Raw genomic sequence first — 20272 nt, forward strand, 5'->3', positions numbered from 1 at the left:
CAGTCAAATACGCTCTTTCAAAAACACATATTTGAAATTAAGATTTAAAACCAAATTTCCATAAACCATCTCCCACTTTCTATTTTGTTTAGAAGTACAAATAGGTCTAATAATTAACCAAAAAGTACTTCCTTTCTATAAAATAGAAGATGATATTTAAGAAGTGTGATGCGAAAGAATTACCACCTTGTAATACAGGTCTGTTCCTGGTGTCTTTAATTCCAAATTACACATTACCCTTCCCTGTGACTGCCTGCAACAGGGAGTCTTTTCCCACCTTTTCGTCGGTACCTGCCCCATCACTAAAAGCAAGAGGGTTAGGGCCCTCGTATCTCTTATTATAAATTAAGTCTATTTACATTCAAAATCATAAGCAAGACTGTTTTAAGTCTAAGAAAGAGGAAGAAGGGGAAAAAAAAAAAATCAACTTCCTGAAAGTGCAAGCATTTTCAAAACTCAATTCTTTACTCAATACAAAACGATGTGCTGCAGATAATCAATCAAAAAGGCAAGGTTTTAATGATCTGGAGCTTGTTCAAGATTCTAAGGGTAATAAAATATAACAGTTATTTATTTAGCATCACTTACTTATGTAATACAAATATTTCTTTATTGGTGGATTCCACATTAAACATGTTACTAAGTTCTGGTATGTATTTAGCCCCCAAACATTCCTTTGTTAAAAAGCTAGTATGTGTTACAGAGTTTAATTATTCCTCTTGTAATAGCTGATGGATGATTTAGTAAGTCAGCAGTTCACAAACTGCACAGTAATAGTAAATAGGAACTTTCCATTAAAAGTTTGATAAAAAGAACATATATATAAACACCTGCAAAAAGCTGTTTGTTGTCAAGATTTTGTTGTCAAGAATTCTATGAATTTCTGAGATTAATTAAAGAAGATTATTCTATTTAAAGGGGAATACAAAAAAAGTGGTGATTACTTGTCAGTCATCCTATTTTTCCCAGAGAAGAGGAGGAGAGGAAAGCAGGCAACAATAACAAGTGGCAATATTGTACATTGCTGACTTAGGACAGCGTTCCATGTACAGCCTGAGTAATTAAAACTTCCTCTTTTCTTCAGAAGGTGCTATAAAGCAGATTTCAGAAATAAAAACACAGCCTCTGGTAAAGATATGTATTGATCTGCAAACACTAACTGGACCATTCTCATTGTAGCTCACAGTGAACACAACCTTAACCTTCTCTAAGACTGTGGCTCTAAGAAAGTGCAGCTGTTGATGCTAAAAGACTCAAGACTTCACAGAAGTTGTATTTCGGGCTCTTCCCCCTCAAACACACAGGAGTAGCTGGTCTATGGATGAATGGGAAACCTTTGCACACAGACTTTATGGAAGATCACTGAATTTCTATAAGCTGCTAGAGAAAACAAGGGATTGCGTACTTCCTATAATTAACCATTTCAGGACAAGTGACCACCACTTTAGAGTTTGGGGAAAAAACAAATGACTGTGATACCTTAATTAAATTCTAGAATTGGTATTGATTTGGTAGAGAACAAGAGGGGAAAAAAAAGCCCCACCAGATAATACTTAAAGAGAGAAGTAATTGAAATTTTGAATTATTGAGTTTTGTTCCCATAAAAAAAACAGAGTCACAAATTCCTACACTGCGAGTACATCAGTCCTTACAGCCAGTGATTTTAGAATGTGTAGGCTTCAGAAAAAATAAACCATGTGTTATTAATTTTCATGTCAGAAGACCCCCAATAGTTCTTAACCTGTAACTTTAGCTTTATACTGCAAGTTAAACCCCATGGGTGAGAAAACTGAGCCAATGACACTTTTCAAATAGTTTTACCCATTCTCTAGGCGCTGCTGTACAATTCCTTGGCTTTGGGGTGAGGGGGTAGTTTTTAAGTGTACCTGAGCAAAACTTCTGCTTCCTAGGGCCTATATACTGTTGCAACTATCTATACTGCTGGCTAAAAAAAAAAAAAAATCCTCAACTTCACTTGAATTTGTATCACAATCTTATGGGGGGAAAACACTGCAAGTCTTGTTACATATTATTTCACCTTTTGATACTTGCTACAATTCTCAGGTTAGATAGTTCTCTTAAGTTCTAAAAAACTTCAGAAGACTCTGAATCTTCTCTAGAAGCCGATTCAAAAGCAGTTACCCCAAAAACCAACATTTTTTTGTTGCAGGTTTGTTTTATTTAAAGGAAGAATTTAATTGGCACATTGAGCTGAAGAATTTAATAAATATTTTAGATTTACTGACCTCTGCTGTTATCTTCTCAACCCTTACTCTCCCTTCCCACCCCCAAATTCACACCACTTCTGTCATAACCTAGGAATATGCAGTCTATACATTTACTTAAACTGAAGTAAATGTAAGATTCCGTTTCTAAATTAACAAACTTATTTTAATACTGCAAGATTATGAACACAATCCAAAAATCATTCAACAAACCATGATAGTGTTGTATGCAAAATAAATCAGTCACGCAAGCACATTTAAAATTCCTTTCGAAGTCCTGCTTTTCTAATTTTAATTTCAAACTGAATTACATAAACCTTAGTCTTTTAAATACTATATAATAAAATCCAAAACAGTGTTACTTTGGCACAAACTAATTACAATTGCTGAAAAGAACCAACAGAACAACAGGAAGTGCAAACGTTATTAATAAAACTAAGAGAGGAACACATCGCTGAGAATTACATCACTGACAATTACATCAAAGGGGGAAAAGAGGCAGATAAAGGAAAGGAAGGTTTGGTTCAACCCAAAGATATCTGGTCAAGTAAAAGCAAATGCACAGCTTTAAAAAGCTGTAAAAAAACCTAGACTGTTAACATCTACTTCCGTTAACAAGTGGGGGGAAGATATACAGATGTTTTGGATGCCAAACCAGAATGAGTTCCACAGGTAGCTCAGTAACTTTGTGGAAACGAGGGTTATGAAGGGATAGAGAGCAGCCCTGTCAAGAAGGACTTGGGGCTCCTGGGGGATGAAAAGCTGGACATGAGCCGGCAATGTGCACTCACAGCCCAGAAGGCCAACCGTGTCCTGGGCTGCACCCAAAGCCGCGTGGCCCCTCTGCTCTGGTGAAACCCCACCTGGAGTCCTGCGTCCAGCTCTGGAGCCCTCAGCACAGGAGAGACATGGATCTGTTGGAGTGGGGCCAGAGGAGGCCACAGAAATGCTCCAAGGGCTGAACAGCTCTGCTGGGGGGACAGGCTGGGAGAGCTGGGGGGGCTCAGCCTGGAGCAGAGAAGGGTCCGGGGAGACCTTCCTGCAGCTGCCAGGGCTTGAAGGGGGCTGAGGAGAAAGATGAGGACAGACTGTTTATCAGGGCCTGTTGCAACAGGCCAAAGGATAATGGTTTTAAACTAAGAGGGCAGTTTTAGACTAGACAGAAGGAAGAAATTTTTCACAGCAAGGGTGGTGAAACCCTGGCCAAGGTTTCCCAGAGGGGTGGTAGATGCCCCATCCCTGGAAACATTCCAGGTCAGGTTGGACGGGGCTCTGAGCCACCTGCTCTAGTTGGGGATGTCCCTGCTCATGGCAGGAGTGTTGGACTAGATGGCCTGTAAAGGTCCCTTCCAACACAAACTATTTTGTGATTTTATGTCATACAATGACATCATAGCCTTCTCAGGAAAAAACAGTTACGAAATGTCATCATCAGTAACTGTAAACTTATCGGAGATCTTCAGTGTGAAGACATCACATTAATATTCTATTCACATCCATTTACAAGGAAAGATGGTGCCAAGCTACCCCGCTACCATTGAAGCGGGCAACATACTAGAGCTAAGTTAGCAGAGGAATCAAAGGCTTATTTCAGGGCTGGCTCTATTTCCCATTTTCAACAGCTACTTACAGAAATATGGGAATGCTACCAAAATATGGTTGCAGAAATATCCACAGACCCGAAGGTGAAGGAAGAGCCTTGAAAACCTATTACATAAGGAAAAGGGGGATTTAAAGTTTAAATGCACATCTCAAATGTAGTTTTCAGTACAAGAATCGGACTAATGAAATAGAAATAACCGCCGATGGGACAGAACATGTATTTCAGAATGTCGTGGTTTACCATTCAACCAGGACACAGAATTACAATTTCAGTTCCCTTATGGAGTGACAGAAGTCACTGTGGCTTTGTCTGCTCAGAAGAAACTTACTCTCAGAATAATGGAGATTTGTCAGTCTTACAGTAAAGTTTTTTTAATTTTAGATGGATTTATATAGAAAACTCAGTGTCAAAATCAGGAAGAACAATGTAAATTGTGACACAAAAAGAATCTGAGCTGAAACAGTATGACTGTGGACAAGTTACTTAATTGTCTGGATGCCTAAATTCTTTGGGTCTTATAGGCGTTTCAAGAATAAAATCCCTGAATCCACGGCACTACAGTCACAGGGGCCACACAAGTAAGCAGAAGGAATCAGGCTGATACAGAAGTACTCGTTCTACATCTTTAAGTCTGCGTTATCAGAGATCTGAAAAACAAGCTCATTGCAGCGAGACGTTTTGCCCCAGCAGCCACCGACCACGAAAAGCCAATCATCAGATTAGCACCGCCATCAACCCAAATGCTAAAAGAACTAATTCAAGAGCATTATAAAAACATATGGCTGCCGAGGCAAGCTACAGAACGTTAAAAATAACCACAAAGGATATTGATTTTTTTCAAGCATTCTCTCACTCAAAGGAAAAAAAAAAAAAAAGGAAAAGAAAGAGGAAATTAGGCTAGAGAGACCTAAAAGTTTGCAACTGGCTGCTGATACCAGCTTTCGAATTGACCGGAATGTGCTCCTTGGTATTTCCCAGACTACTCACTCAGTTTTCTATATCAGTTCAAGGGGATTTCTGGGAGGCAATTTAAAAAAAAAAAAAACTGGAAAAAAAACCACTATACCTATTTCAGTAATTTTTTGCACCTTTTCAAACAGTGTATCTTTTGTGTGTTGGGAAATTCTTTTCTTCCAAGACAAATATTTAGTTAAGCACAAAGCAAAGAGAGTGTCCAGCTAGCTTTGCAAGGGAACAGAGACACATACTATTTTTCTACAAGTTTGTCATTATAAAACACTTACGAAAAGTTCAATAAAACATTTGCTTCAGAAGGTCTGAACAGCAATAAACTGTTCACTCTTGCTCTTTCTGGAAACTACTGTAGAATTTTTATGATCTTTTATGGAAATGTTTTCTAACTGGTGTAGCTGCCACATAGCTTGTTTCAGTTACACTTCAGCTGTGTTTCTTAAAGACAAAGACTACTGTAAAAAGACTTAAAGCCTAAAAATCACGGTAATGGAGTAGGGGTATTGTATCAGTGTTTTAAGTCACCCAGATCAATCATTAAGTTCACTAGAGAAGAGGCAGGAAGATAAAAATGCTTAATTTCAAATTTTTACATAGCAATATGTTATATGTAAAACTCTGTTTGGAATGATGAGCACTGATTTTTTTTTTTAGCACAAGAACTGAATACAGCTAAAGACCTAAACTAGCTGAGAGCTTTGAGAGAGAGAGAGAGAGAGAGAGAGAGAGAGAGAGAGAGAGAGAGAGAGAGAGAGAGAGAGAGAGAGAGAGAGAGAGAGAGAGAGAGAGAGAGAGAGAGAGGGGGGGGGGGGGGGGGATGTGTGTGTGCCTATAAAAGATGCTGACAGCTTCTACAATTTACTTCAAGAAGCATTTTTAAAAAAGACAATATTGGATCAGAAATATAATGCCTCTGGTGATATGATACTACTTAAGAAGAACTGTTAAAGATATCCCCTGTTCTATCCAAATTGCCCATTGATTACATCACTGGGATCAAAAAATTTTCTTCTTGGGATGAAAGGGCCAAAAAGAAATGTTTTCACTGTATTAATTTAATTTAAAATCTTTGCCTCCAGAGCTACACAGTTCCACATCTGTATTTCTAATTTAAATACTAAGAAATACATTCTGACACTTCATATAAAACACAGAAGACATGCAAGTGGCAAAATGTTCTGAAACATTTACATATATAGTTCCACATACTTTGTTAATCACGCTGAAGCTGGGGTAGAGTTGGATCATAGGATCTTCCAGGGGATTTGTATTCTGCAGAGCCTTCCCTGAATTTCTTAGAGAAACACAGGTATTTTTGCTGTTGAGCAAGAGTTAAAATGCTTGCAGATATGGATCGCTCTTAGCAAAGCGGAAGACAAGCCAGATCTATTACGAAGCTTCCCTAAATCCAATTTCTCATCTGAAGAGCCAGCCTATGCCCTCAGACCTACGTTACTGTTTCTATCTTGTTTCTTTCTATTGTGTTTCTACCTTGTTTTCAGATGTTTGGACTGTAATTCTACAAAGTTAAAGCATAAAATACTACCTGGTCACTCTCACAGCCTTGTCTGTTTCCTGAGGTAGAACCAGAATAAGAGATGGCAGTACCTCTGTAGCAAAAGCTACCTCCACTAGCACTGTCTAGCACCAGCACCTGGTTCAATTATCAAAGTATTTCTGCCTCCTGGGATTATACAAAACACATGAAAAGTTCACCCTTCTGTCTTATTCTCAGATTATCCTTCCATACATTAATCTACACATCGTCTCCCAGAAATATGACCAAATGCTATTAAAAATTACTCCATTAAAAAAAAAACCCCAAAAACCAAAAAAACAAGAAACAAACCCCATGTTTCAAAACCATATTTATCAATTTTTCTGTGCATGAATTACTATGACAAAGCTATATTACAATTAATTATATTTTTTTATGACAAATGAGGAAAAAAAAAGTGGACAAACCTCCATTCATACGATTTGTATGAATTTGAGTACAATTTGGTACTCTGGATCCGCTGGTCAGCTTTGTAATTTGTGTTCCACAACTCATCCTTCACTGATAATACAGGGAAACAACCCCTGTTCAATGAAAGGGTGCTCAGCCTACTATGTCGTCTCTGCTCATTATAAAGGTCTCCCTTTTTCAGTTTTTTTAAGCTTTCACAATTTCAATTTTTTTCACTATAGCTTGACCCATTTCACAAAATAAATATAGCCACCACCCAAGCAGAAAAAAGCCCCAAACAAGTAACTTGTAGACATGTTAAATAAACCCTTGCAATTGATTACATTAGTGGCTTTTTGTATGTTATAGACACAGATCCTCATATTAAACATGATTATAGTCCTCCACTATTTTAGAAGAAAAAAAAGAGCCAGGGAATAATAGCTCTATCATATTGGGAACAGTACATGGCAACTACTGTCTTGGACCCAAGACAAAGGTCCATATACAGTACTTCCATAAAAGGCCAGAAGAAATGCATAGAATGTGACAAACACTAAACCAAATTCTCCCCCTGCACATTTTCACAGCTTCCAAAAACGAGCAGTTCAGGGACTTGGCAAATGCAAGAGTAGCCTTGGGTAAACTACACCAACAGGCAGCGAGACACCTATTTTCCATGACTGTCTGTCTTCATTTAGAAGCTCTTTATACTTTACCACTTAATAATCTGTTGAGGTTCCCCCTAATTCTTCTGATTTTTTCCAACTCTTTTTAAGATAAGAGTACATGTATCACTAGAACAGTGCATGATTATGCATTTACATAGCAGCTTAATAAAGGTTTTGTGTTCCCACAGAGAAAAACTGAAAAATCCATTCTTCCACAGCACTATTTAAGAGCAAGTATTATGAAGCAACCTTTAATTAGAAAAATCATTTGCTATGTTTTGACTCAGGACACCAATTCAATTCAATAAAAACATGCCAACATAAATATTGTTAGGTGCCAACAACTTTGCATAACATCAGTACTTGACAGCATGCCGAAGCAGAGACACAACCAGGTCAGTTTTGAAGCTGAAATCCTGTAGCAACTGACCAAAGGTTTTTGAGAGGGTTGAGAAGGTTTCCAAGGGAGGTTCCATTTCTACCAGACAAACTAGGAGAAAAGGGGATAATCAAGAGTTTAAAAGCCTACGCAGAAAATAAGCGGCTTTTATGTCAAGATAAAAACAGATTTGAAAAATTCTCACTTGCAAGCTAACCTGGTTTTAATTCCAGGAGCAAGGAGATACTCAAAACTGTTCCTAGAATATTAACTTATTTGGCAGATAGCAAATATACTTCTACCTTACCAAATCCTCTACTTGCCACTGAAAGCGGCACTGAAGATTGTGATGATTGCTTCCATAGAAAAGGAAAGTTTCATCACCGCAGGGGTAACACCAACACTGGGACTTGGAAAAAGTTTATTCCACTATGAAATTTCTACCTTGCTTTTTACTAGAACAAACAAAAGTCACTGCCTCCATCAGGAATCAGTACTGCATCACCAAAATGCACGGCAAGACTCTCCCCAGCAAAACTTCACACTAGATTCTTTCTAATGAACACACAGTTATTAGTGCAACTGCAGTCTCCAGAGATTCAGAGGAAGGAGAGGAGAAAGCAAGGAGAGAAAGGCAAAATTCAAAAAGGCCCACCGTCTTGAAGGGCTCTGAAACAACAGTTATCACTGGGCTCAAAGTGGTACTAACCAGAGCGTGCCCAGAAGTTCAAAGAAATCTTTGGTGTCAAGTATTCAGTGGATTTTCTGTCCTAGAAATTATCTATTCCCCTTTCTCACATAAAATCCTGATGAAAAGATGTACAGACATTGCATAGGTGCAAAAAGAAGGCCTTCTTTCACACTCATTGAGCAATAATCAGCTTCAGGGTTCACATATCTTTTGTTAACATTGTGAACTGTTTTATCACGTTAGTGTTATTTTCAAATAATCACCAAATTTCTAAATCTATTCCTAAAATTGCCTTTTAGTGTAATAAGGTTAATATTAAACTAGGCTAGCAGCTAATACAGGCAGACAGGATATTGTAATGTCAACAATGTAAGAATATACTCCAAACAGTTGTTAGTATGTCCCATAATTTTTGCTGGATTCTGAATTTAAATATAGGCAGGTTTCTGAATATGAAATGTTCAGCCAAACATAAAATTAAATACTTTTCCCTAATCTAGAAACTTTCCAAACACAAAAGTGTGCAGGACTCTCCCTGGAAAGGGTGTTCATCCACCATACACACATTAGTTTGCACAGATTAAAAGCGAAATTTAATTTTTAGATGAAAAAAAATTCTTGGATGTTTACCAGTTTAAAGCCAAAAGCTGACTTGTTACTACCCTGATAAAAAGCCCTATGTATAGGACAGAATTTCATTCTACCTTTACATAAAAAACTGCTTGGCTCCATAATGTCTGTACGATACATTAAAAAGTCTGAAAAAGAAGAAGAAGAAAAAGTTTGAGGTCTTTCAAATAGCATTTTCCACCCTTCCTCTCAGTAACTTGGATCAGTTTTACCCTACTTAGTATCTTCTGTTCTTAAAAGTGACTCAGATAATTCTCCTCCCACAAAGATTCAGTACAAAAAATAACTATATAAAAAAAGCTTCTAAACAATAGCAGAATACATATTGTGTAAAGCATTCTTCAGTTCACTTCCTGCAGGGATGAAATACAAAATGTTTTTGACTGAAGTGAAAGAGCTTTAGTGCCTGATAACTGTAAATAGAAAGACCTTCTCAGCCAGATACTCACATGAACACACAACATCATTTATCAGTGCTAAAGAAGGACTTAAATTAAAACCCATCAGCATCAGACTGACTTTTTACATTTACTAGATGCTTCAGAGAAGGTCTTATGTCTCCCCTGCAATATTATACTAAGCCTGCACAAACATGACACCAGAGAGAGAAGATAAAGGCAGAGTAGGGAAATACTCTGGCAAGTAACAAGGAAAAAGATAAAAATCCATTAAACTGTTAGCAGTAAAAAGAAGTCCATCTCCTTCCTATTCAACAGGAGTGATAGACCTTATACCACAAGGTGGTGGAAACCTGAACTGTCCTTAACATCTCTTTATAGGCTTTCCTCCCCCAGACTGAAAAAGCTCCATGGGTGATTAAACTCAAGTCTACACCAAACCACGAACTCTGACCCAAACAGAGATTAGATGAACTGAGAGCTAACTGCTATTCAAAACTGAACTGCAAACAGCCATCGCGATTTTGCCCTCATTTCTTCATGATGTAATCACCGTATTAAAAAAAAAAAATTGTAATTCTAAGCAAAGAAAAAGTAAATATATGAAGTTCTTGCCACCTACTCTGCAGCAACAAGATTTTCAGAGCAAAAGCATGGTGGCATATATGCTATATCTAAGCACTAGGGCTGAAATACATTCATTATAACAGACAAATCAAGTCCCTAATCAGACCAGGTAATGCCTGGTACAAATCTAGTAAATAGCTTAATCTTTCTTGACATGTTTCCAATTTTTACATTATTATAATTAACCCAATTTATGTCAGTAATTATAAAAAGGGCAGAGACTACTACTTATTGTTGTGAGTCCCACTATTTTACAAAACAGAGTGAATTAAATTTTATGGCCTTCCACAGTAGCATTACAGAGACCTCACAAAAAAGCTCTCCTTACACTCTTTTGAACTAAAGCCAGAAATGATTATGTGGTTTTATTATTCTACCTGGAAAGCAGCCACAGCTTGCTAGGTATCACTTCTTCAAGTATTGCTCTCAAGAACAGAAAAGTCTGACTAGATAGTTGATCAATATTGAAGTCAATCATTTGTAGTCAATAGAAATGATAGATCTGAGGTAGCACTTTTATTAGTTCTGCTAATGAAAATGTTGTGCCACCTGCCAGAGAAATGGAGAATTGCTGCTTGTTTAGAACCCCACAAGTACCTTCTTTTTTTTTCTTTTTTTCTTATTAGATTAGGATTAGCATCCTGTAAACACCAATTTAAAAGCAGGCGTTATTCATAAGCAATGTACTCTCACTGAATCTCAGACAATCGGCTAGCGGGAATATTTCTGCCCTATTTCTGCTGCAAAGGCGAGTTCTAGTTGAAATGTACGCTTAGCGATGACATGTGAGTAAAACAGATTTTTAAAGCCTTCACGTGTTAAATCAAGCAAGACCACCAAAAAATTAAGGACAAATGTGGAAAAAGGCACCAAACAACTTTAAAGAGGAAGATGCTTTTGCCATCAAAAAAGCACTTCCATACCATTACACCATTTCCAGTGGCAATGTCAATCCCAGAGCTCTTTACAAATCATGTACAAACAGCAGCTCTCCTTAACTCATTGCTAACATTAGTTTTTTAGTTACGATGGTGCATAATCCCTCTCTCTCAGCTCAGTTTCCCCTGGGCTGAAGCCTGCAACAGAGGCTTGCTAAAAACCACACTACCTTCCCTCCAAAACGGAGACTCCAATATTTTAATATTTAGAATCCCTCTAAGAGACACCATTTCACATCATTTAACTGTGCATTAAAAAAATGTTTTCATAAAGGTGCATGCAGTGAACTGTACCTCATTTTCTCCACAGTCAGAAGGTGTATCCTTGTGTATAGCCATCTGATACTTGGCAAATAAAGTGGCTGACTGGTTGAAGGATGATTTGAACTGGGGGTCCTCAAAGGAGACAGGTACTAACCTCACCTTCAGAGCAAGGAAAATACAAGCAGACTATTTTGAGTGCATATAATCAGATAATATGCTTCTGAAGGTAAGGCTAGTGAAAGATCTCCTCCTATCCACTTCAAAGCCTCTGAAGCCAGTTTTCTACTTTAAACACAGTAACAAGAAAACCTCCTGCAGGGGAAAGTCTAACAACTAACACTAAGCTTAAACTAACTGTTCATCCTTTCATTAAAGAATAAAAACTAAAAACCTATTTTTTGACCACATTACCTATCAAATCAGCCACATATTTTATCTTCATTGTACAGCCTCAAGAACTTTTAAAATGTATTGTTCTTAATGGTACATCACTCACTGCCCTGGTTTAGCAATTATATATTCTTGCTACATATACTTTTCCTCAAAATTCCTGAATTATTTTCTTTTTAGTATTAGAGAGGTAATATGTCTGACAGTTAAATATTACACACCGCCTGGTCATTACAAGAAGCAGTAATGATGTGTAATTTAGATGGAGTGCACAGATTACTTCTTGAAGGGCTTAAATTGAAAGTGAAGAGGTTTATAAAACTTCAGTGAACTTTAAACTGACAACTTGCACGTGTGATAAATTCTTCACTCGCATGTTGGCCTTGATCATGCTTGTTCCTCCTTATGGCAGCATTCAAACCAAAGCCAATGAGACTAGTTATCAAGCTAAGTGTCCCACTGGTTTTAGTTATGAGATTTGGATTTATAAGGCCTACATCTACCTCCAAAACCCTCATTCTCTCCATCTCTTACTCAATAGCATCCCCGTGTAACTTCCTTAACTTTTCTGTCAGCACCTAAGACGAAATATTTGTGGCACTCACAAAGAGATATCAAAAGAGTTTGCACTTCCAGGATGTTGATTTTATTTGATCCGGTATTTTACATGCTCCTGAATATACAATGGATATCAAATCCACATTTGTTTCTCCTAGAAACAAGACACATGAAATGGAGGGGAAGCTGAGCATTGCATAAAATTAATTTGGCCTTCTGACCTGATTTATAGTTGGTTTATCAGGTGGGTCCTTGTGAATAACCATCTGGTAACGTTTATAGACCTGGTAAGACTCCTGAAATGTGGCTTTGAACTGTGAACTTGGTGGAGATGATCTCACCACCCTCACCTTCAGAAGAAGTTAAACACATTCATTATTACACTAACATGCAATAACTGTATATTTATAGATATACAAACATCACAACAGAGCGACATTTTGAATTCATGCATAAGGGCCCTAACAGTCTAATCAATATAAGCCAATAGCCTTCCAATTCTTCAGTTCAATTTAGGCTATTGAAGGCTTTTATATTTACACTGAATAACATACAAGGTTTTCAAACTGCAAATTAGGATAACTAAAATGCCTACAGAAGAGCGACATAAATAGTTTTTAGGAAATAATACCAACAAATGGTTATGCCAACCAACATTTTAAAGAGCTTTTCTGTACTTTTTAAAATCTTCTCTCGTAGTTTCACACTGTACAGAAAATACTTGAAGGACCCATGCATTTGGAAGACTCAGATCTGTGCGCTTTATCTAAAGACCTTGTTTTTATTGCAATAATCCCAGGGGGATTTCTTGGTATTTTTCAGATTGAAAGAGGAAGACAAAACAATGTTTCCATATTCAATTATGAGTTAATTGTAATAGGAAGTTACCTGTATTCCCCATCACTCTTAAAATCCCCACAAAAAAAGGGGTTTTTTTTTAATTTATAAATTTAAAATTGTTGTTCGTAAAAATGATTGCTCCCTACCGAAAAGAATGCTATCACATGAGCAACACAGCATTTCTTTTCAAGCATATTTAAGGACATGTTCATTTCAAAAAAAACACATAATTTTCAGTATGGTTCTATTTTTACAAGTAGTTCTGATCTATTTAAAAACCAACAAAAACAAAAAAAACCCCACACGACAGCTATAGTAAGGAGCAAATACAGTCTGGGAAAACACTGCTGGAACCATCCTCCTTTTAATTCTTCCTGCATCTTCTAAATGAAGATGTTCAGACACAGCCATCATACTTCTGTTCTACAGCTCATAAGAAAATCTGGGTGAGTTCGTGAGATGGATCAGTTTCATGGCTTCCTGTCAGTTATTCAGTGAATCTTTTAAATCATCATCACTACCTCTTTGAATAATTACTAAAAGAATATTAAAAATTTAATTTCCAATAATATCAATATCCATTGATAATCAGTAACTACAGGAAAATACTTATATTCAGATAGTTTTCCAGCTTCCAGAAAAAAGAAAAAGAAAAAGAAAAAGAAAAAGAAGGTTTTACGATTAACAAATGTTAGAAAGTCCAAAAGCCTTCCAGATGACTGTCTCTATATTACTAATAGGTCTAATGACAACCAGTATATCAAGTAAAATTTTCTACCATCACTTTCACAGCTTCCAAAGACATCAACACGTATGAATGATGTTTATAAGGAGCAGCTATCTTCTTATCTGTTTAATTTTATGAAGTTACTGCTTTCTTGTCACGATTCACCAGCATAGACAGTTTAAGTATTTCTATACTGCAGAACTAAATATTGAATCTCTCTCATCATTCAACACTGAGTTAATTCAAAGTCTTTCATTTTCAAGTCACACTGTATGAAATCAATTTACAAGTTACTTTGGTAACTGTACTGGGCTCTGCTACAACTGACTGCAAGTGCAAGAGTACCCTCTTGCGGTTACATACAGCTCAGCTGAACCATAAATGTATCATGCAGTACCACATGTATTCCAAGATTTAAATTATAACCATTCCATGAAGTCACAGACACTGAACACCTAAGCATTTCAAAAACTCCTTAACTAGACTTCTCTTTAATTTGCCTCCAACAACAGTGAACGAGATGTTACCTCTAATTTGTGTGCTGCATCATCAGGTAAAGAGACAAAAACAAAGTCTTCAATGGTTTTAGGTTGGTTTGGTTTAGATTTAGAGTTTTGCAAGAGGAAAACTTGATCTCCTGCTTGAAGCGGAGAGCCTTCAAAAGTGCACATCTGGTTCTGAAGGAGTTTCTGCAGTTTTCTTTCTTTCCGTATGTCCTTTGCTTTTCGACACGGTGGCTTGCTCAAGTCAGCCCCTTTGCCTGCAAAGGCACAAAGAATTAAACACCACGTTTTGTAACAAACAAGTAGTTCCTACCTGATCACTGAAAAGAAATGGTTAAAATCACCATTAACTGTGGACCATAGTCTGAATATAACATGTCTTTCCCATATACAACTACCAACAACATCTAATGCCAAGCTAAGTTGCAATAATTTTTCCTCTACAGCTGTTTGATGCAGCAGTTTAATATGGAAACACCCTGACTATGTTTCCATCCCAGAGCCAAAGTTACATTTTATTTTTTAAATTAAAAGACTTCCTTAAATCATTTTGTCACATCCACCTCTCAGAAAGAAAGAAAAGCTCCTGTTTAATGTAAGGTATGATAGTGTACTATATCCAAACAGCTACAGGATCAGCTTCAAAATACTGAAAGGAAAAAAACACAACCACAAAACCTCGTAGAACAATTCTCTGAATTTGGCTATTGCATTAAAAACCAGGTGGCTACACAACAGACTCCTGTAGAAGAAACACAAAGAAAAAAAACATTTATTTTTTGTCACCTGGAATCCTCATGGAGTGTATAGAAATGCTGCGAGCACCAGCACCATTAGTGCTGGTCACATTTTGCTGTCACGCAAAAGAAGAGTAAAAGACTACATAAGCTCACACCTTTGCTTAAAATTGTATTCAGATTGTCTGTTTGTATTAATCAATTCACTTTTATCAATTTACCTCCTTTTATCAATTTACCTGGTCAACTGTTTATAATGTTCTATTTGTGAAATGCTATTTACTTAAAATGAGAAGTCAAACCTAGAAAACAAATCAGCATGGAAAATAGTAATTCGTACTACAAGAACTTAGTTTTAAAGGAATATAAATCCAAAGACATGCACAAATAAAAAGTAGAGTGGTCCAAATTCCTCGATGAAAGGACCAGATTAATTTCATAGTTAGGACAATAATGTAAGATAAAAAGTCAAGATATAAGAATGCCAGTACTAGAAAAATTAACACAGAATTTTCTTCAATTAAGAAGAAGAAAAAAAAAAAAAAATGGCTGGTCTCCATGCTACCCACCAAATGCACTGAAAGGATGGTTACTAAACAAATATTGTACTTACAAGTAGCAATTTTCCTAGACAGTATTATTTTCATCGATACTGATTGTAAATCCATAAATTCAAATTCGTAAAACTTAAAAAAAGCAAAAAACATCTTCCTAACACTCTCAGTGCTGCCTTTCGTCTTTCCTTAAGTGTTGTACCTTGGTGGTGGCTATTCCATGTAGTGCACACAAGTAACTGACGACCATACCTCACCCTAGAAGCTGTGTAAGAGCTGTGTGCTGGAAGCAGTGGTGGTAGGCATAAGCAGTTTTCAAGGAATACCTGTCTCAGCCTGGCAGCTGCTGTTCCAAGTTCCATAGCAAAGGAAAGTTGCACTCAAAATTTCATCAGCAGCCAGCTAATGTTATATAAAGTAACTCTACTTCTCTCTCTCTCTCTTTTTTTTTTTTTTTTTAAGGCAGTGGTAGATGAGTTGGAGGCCAAAAGAGTTGTAATAAAAAAATTCAAAAGGAGAGGAAGAGTGGAAAAAACCTACTCCCCTATAGGGAAATACACTCATATACCTTGCACAGAACAAAACCTGTAACAAATATTATGACAAACTGCTGAAGAAGTCTTCTATGCCATTAGCTTTCTCCTGAAATCCATGTATTTGCAAAAAACACACTGGCAACTTTTGAAAGACTTACCTTTTCTAATGGGAAAGTACCCTGAATGAGCTTTCATTTGAAGGTGCTTTCATTTTAGGTGCTTTCATTCGAAGCATTAGGAAGATGACACCTTGCCAACTCTGTTAATGTTTATAAAAAATAAAGAAGAATCCAAACCCAGACTTAACTACAGTTTATCCCCCTTTACTGTCTTGGAGGCCTGGAAATTACATGGAAGTTCTTTTTTCCAGAACTCCTATGCAAATGTAACTAGAGCTTTCTTTCCTCTTCTTTCTTCTTACTAGTAACTTATTAGCCAAAAGTGACATCTTTCTTGTTCTCTACCTGCTTCAAACCACCCCATGGACAAGGAGAACAGTGATATCCTTCTGCAAACTGGAAATGGTGAAAGCACTGATATTTTAAGAGCTCACTGATGTGTTTAGAGTCACTTCACCTGCAAAGAATTGCAGCCCTCAGAGTCACAGCCTGCATCTTTCTTTACCAATAGATATATCATAGAAATTGGCCAACGACTTTATATTAGGATAAACTTTTAAGTATCAGTAAGGCTGTAAACTATTATTTTTAATGTGCATACCATACAGAATTCACAGAGTTTATAAGTGCATTCCTGGGGCAAGTTAGCAGCGAGCTCTTTGTGGCTCACCCAGAAAAGATCCAGTCTGGTTTCTCCACATACTCCACAACAGCTGAAATGTTGAGAGCATCCTGAGATGCTCTGTATCTCAAGATGCTTAGAAAAGGAGCTAATGCCACTTTGGTGCTCTTCAGACATCCTACAATGACACTAGCAGATTTTATGATGAATGTTCTTACCTCTCAGCTAAGGTTTCTGAGTATTTGTTTCATCCATACAGCTAAAATTATTCACCAGAAAAGGACAATATTATGAGGAAATCACAGATACTATGTGACCTGTCCATGGGCAAACAAGTCAGAAAAATTATTCATTTAAAATACTCATGATACATTTGAAGAATGAGTATTTCATCTGCATCTGGATCTGTTTCATGTCTCATATCTTCTACAAGCTGTAAATTAGCAAGAAAAACTTCTTAAAACAATGAATGTGCATACAGACATAAGCAAACCTTCTCTTCTAGCTGAAACTGTGCAGAAACAGCCCATTATTCCTATAAGACAATGACCTGTTTTGTTTATAAAGGAACAAAAACGCAATTAAACAATCTTGTTTTGGAATGACTCTACATTTTCCAAGATGAAAACTAAACTGCTTTCTATCTGGAAAATTTTAAACTAAATTTGACCTGTGACACCACCTACTCTAAAAAGAAAAAAATAAAGATTAAACAAACTTTCTGATGCATTTATTATTCACTTTCATATTTCATTTAAAATCTCCAGAAAGAGGCACACTAATGAATATTTCTCCTCTCTAGAAGTAAACACTCTTTTTCTGAAACACAGTACAATGTTCAAGCTTTCTTTACCTGCATTTCCAGTGCTTAAAGTTTTACCCATGTTATTCTTAACATAACTGAAGACCATACCGCAACGTTTTTCAAAACAATGGCAACTTTACACCCATAATCTTTACCCAAGACTGCCATCTGCTGTCAAGGTCCACTTAGTTTGCTTCCAAAATGAAGTTTACATAACCCAAAGTTTTTCATTAATTATTTAAAAACGAAGAGGGTTCTATACAACAAATACAAATTATATAAGCTATAAACTATATGAGGGCTATAAAAGTTCCGACTGCATTTCACAGAATCAAAAATACAGCCTTAAAAATTCTGGACAAGTTTTCCAGGAACGTGTAACAGTACTGCTTCTATGCACCACTGCTGATTTTCTGATGAAGCATTTCTGAAAACTTTCATTTTTGTTTAGATGCAAAATTCCTTGTTAAGCTAGTGAAAACCTGAACTAATCTGCACGAGCCTTCCATAAGGACAAAACAACATTACTTTAAATTAGCCAACCTATAGAAAGAGACAAAAACCTTTATGAAGGAAAAAGTACTTTGAAGTTCTTATAAATACTGGCACAGCATGTAATAGGAGAGTGAAATTAGGAATTAGTATGACGTCCCAACACATGCAGAAACTCTAACATACCCAGTCTTCACTAGGATTTTAACTAACATTACTTGCCATGTATTGGCTAACTGCAATTCAGAAATACCTTTTATTTTTCTGAACAAGCCATTATAGACGCTATGCAAAACGGGAAACATCATCTGTAAGACAAGCCTGCCTCATCTGCAGCCTCTGGGCCATGAAGAGTCTGTCAGCAATTCTACCTTCTTTTCCAGTGCAGGCTGTTGGTCAAATGAATTATTCCGGCAATAATTCATCCACCCCTTATCATCTTCTTCCCAGAAATCGCCCATGTCCCACCAGAACGCAGCCAGGACTCAAGAGAAGCCATAGGAAAGGCAACCCACAGCACTCTGGATACATCCTGGTAGCAGCAGTTTCCAGCATTTCTGTTTCCCTCGAGGAGCCCCCAGGACTCCTCTGCATGATCACATCACGCAGGAGATCACCCACCAGCTCTCACATACGGTCTTCCCTGTTACAACAAGCTATGTGAAAAGCATACCACCACTGCAAGCAGATGTAGATTCCAGGCTCCCATGCCACAGCAAGGGGTACCATAAGAGCTATCACACAAAAAGATTACAGTCAGATGACTGACAATGAGATTATCCTTTTTTAGGGAGAAGATTTCATGTTCGAATTCAGCCCAAAGGCAGCATTTCAGAAATCCTTACAGTTACGATTCAAAAGCTTGACAGAGGGATAACTTCCATATTAAAAAAAGTGACCGTACTATTAAAATTAGTATACTAAAATTATTAATATTATTATATTAAAAATGCCACCAATATTCCATGTACTTTCACACGAAACTGTAGAAATGAATAAGCATTTACCTTCAGTTCCTGGCACCTGAGAGCTGTAGCATTATATAAATGCATCAGAAAGTAAAATAAAGGATATTGCCTTACTTCTTGTACATATTTACTGTATTTCCTTACAGAAATGTAGTATTAAGTTCACAGACAGGAAAAAAAAAGGAAGAATTACTACAGTTTTTCCTAATTTCACATCCTCTAGTGACACTGCTTTTGTAATCTAAAGTTACTTGGGTAAAACAAGGCAGCTCCCAAACTGATGAAAAAGTTTTATTCTTTATAAAGGGCCAGAAGAATCTGGATTTTTTTCTTTTTTTTTATATTAGCAGAAAGTGATACAGTTTTCTTTAAGCATACAAAACAACAACACAACTATATACTGAACATATTTCCAACGCCAGTTAGGTCTGTGGCAAATAGTCTATGAAAGTCTAAAAAAATAGTCTTAAACAAGTTACTGGGGTGTATTCACAGGGTGTAAGCAACACAATTTCTGTAACAACAAGATGACTTGCAGAAATTAAGACATGTAAAAACATCACCTCAGGTGTTTTTGTTGGGTCTTAAACTTGTTTCCCACTGTTGCACAAGAGACGTTAAGCCTTAGCCTAACTCAGTAACTAGCACTCCTGCAGTACCAGCCAGAGCTGTATCCAGCTTAGTCTTGCGCAACCATATCTCAAGGCACATAAAGCCCGAGTCACCACACCCCACAGAAGAAAGTGAAAGCTGGATGTACGTCTTATTCTGCACACGGAAGTACCCCAAACTGGAAACCGGTCCTAGTGTCTGATGAGATTCGATCACCTTGACCTATCTGACTGCAGTCTAAATAGCTTACAGAAACTGTCAGCTGGAGATGTGTATTCTCAATAAGTAAACTAAAAAAAAATAAACCCAAAAATATATAATGAAAAATCAATGCAACTTTCAGGAAAAAAACCCAAGAAAACAAGTAACATGCAGCACCTCTCAATTTATACACTATAAATCCATAAATTGGGAATAGTATAGGGAATAAAAAGAGTTATTGATTTCCTAGGCAAGTTAAAAA

The 20272-nt window shown here is 36.9% G+C and overlaps 1 protein-coding gene across 1 annotated transcript in view; it reads right to left on the reverse strand.

Moving 5' to 3' along the window:
* ATE1 (arginyltransferase 1) overlaps positions 1 to 20272 on the reverse strand; it is a gene marked incomplete at its 3' end in the record, with an annotated part of 83872 nt that overhangs the window by 59781 nt on the left and 3819 nt on the right. Inside the window, exons 6-8 of the mRNA XM_082002170.1 lie at positions 14389 to 14621; positions 12516 to 12644; positions 11377 to 11505 (exon numbers count right to left, since the gene is read on the reverse strand). Of these exons, the coding sequence (XP_081858296.1) occupies positions 11377 to 11505; positions 12516 to 12644; positions 14389 to 14621 (491 nt within the window). The remainder of the gene's footprint in view (positions 1 to 11376; positions 11506 to 12515; positions 12645 to 14388; positions 14622 to 20272) is intronic.

Source organism: Phaethon aethereus (assembly GCF_964289735.1).
Source record: "Phaethon aethereus genome assembly, chromosome: 7".
NCBI lineage: Eukaryota > Metazoa > Chordata > Aves > Phaethontiformes > Phaethontidae > Phaethon > Phaethon aethereus.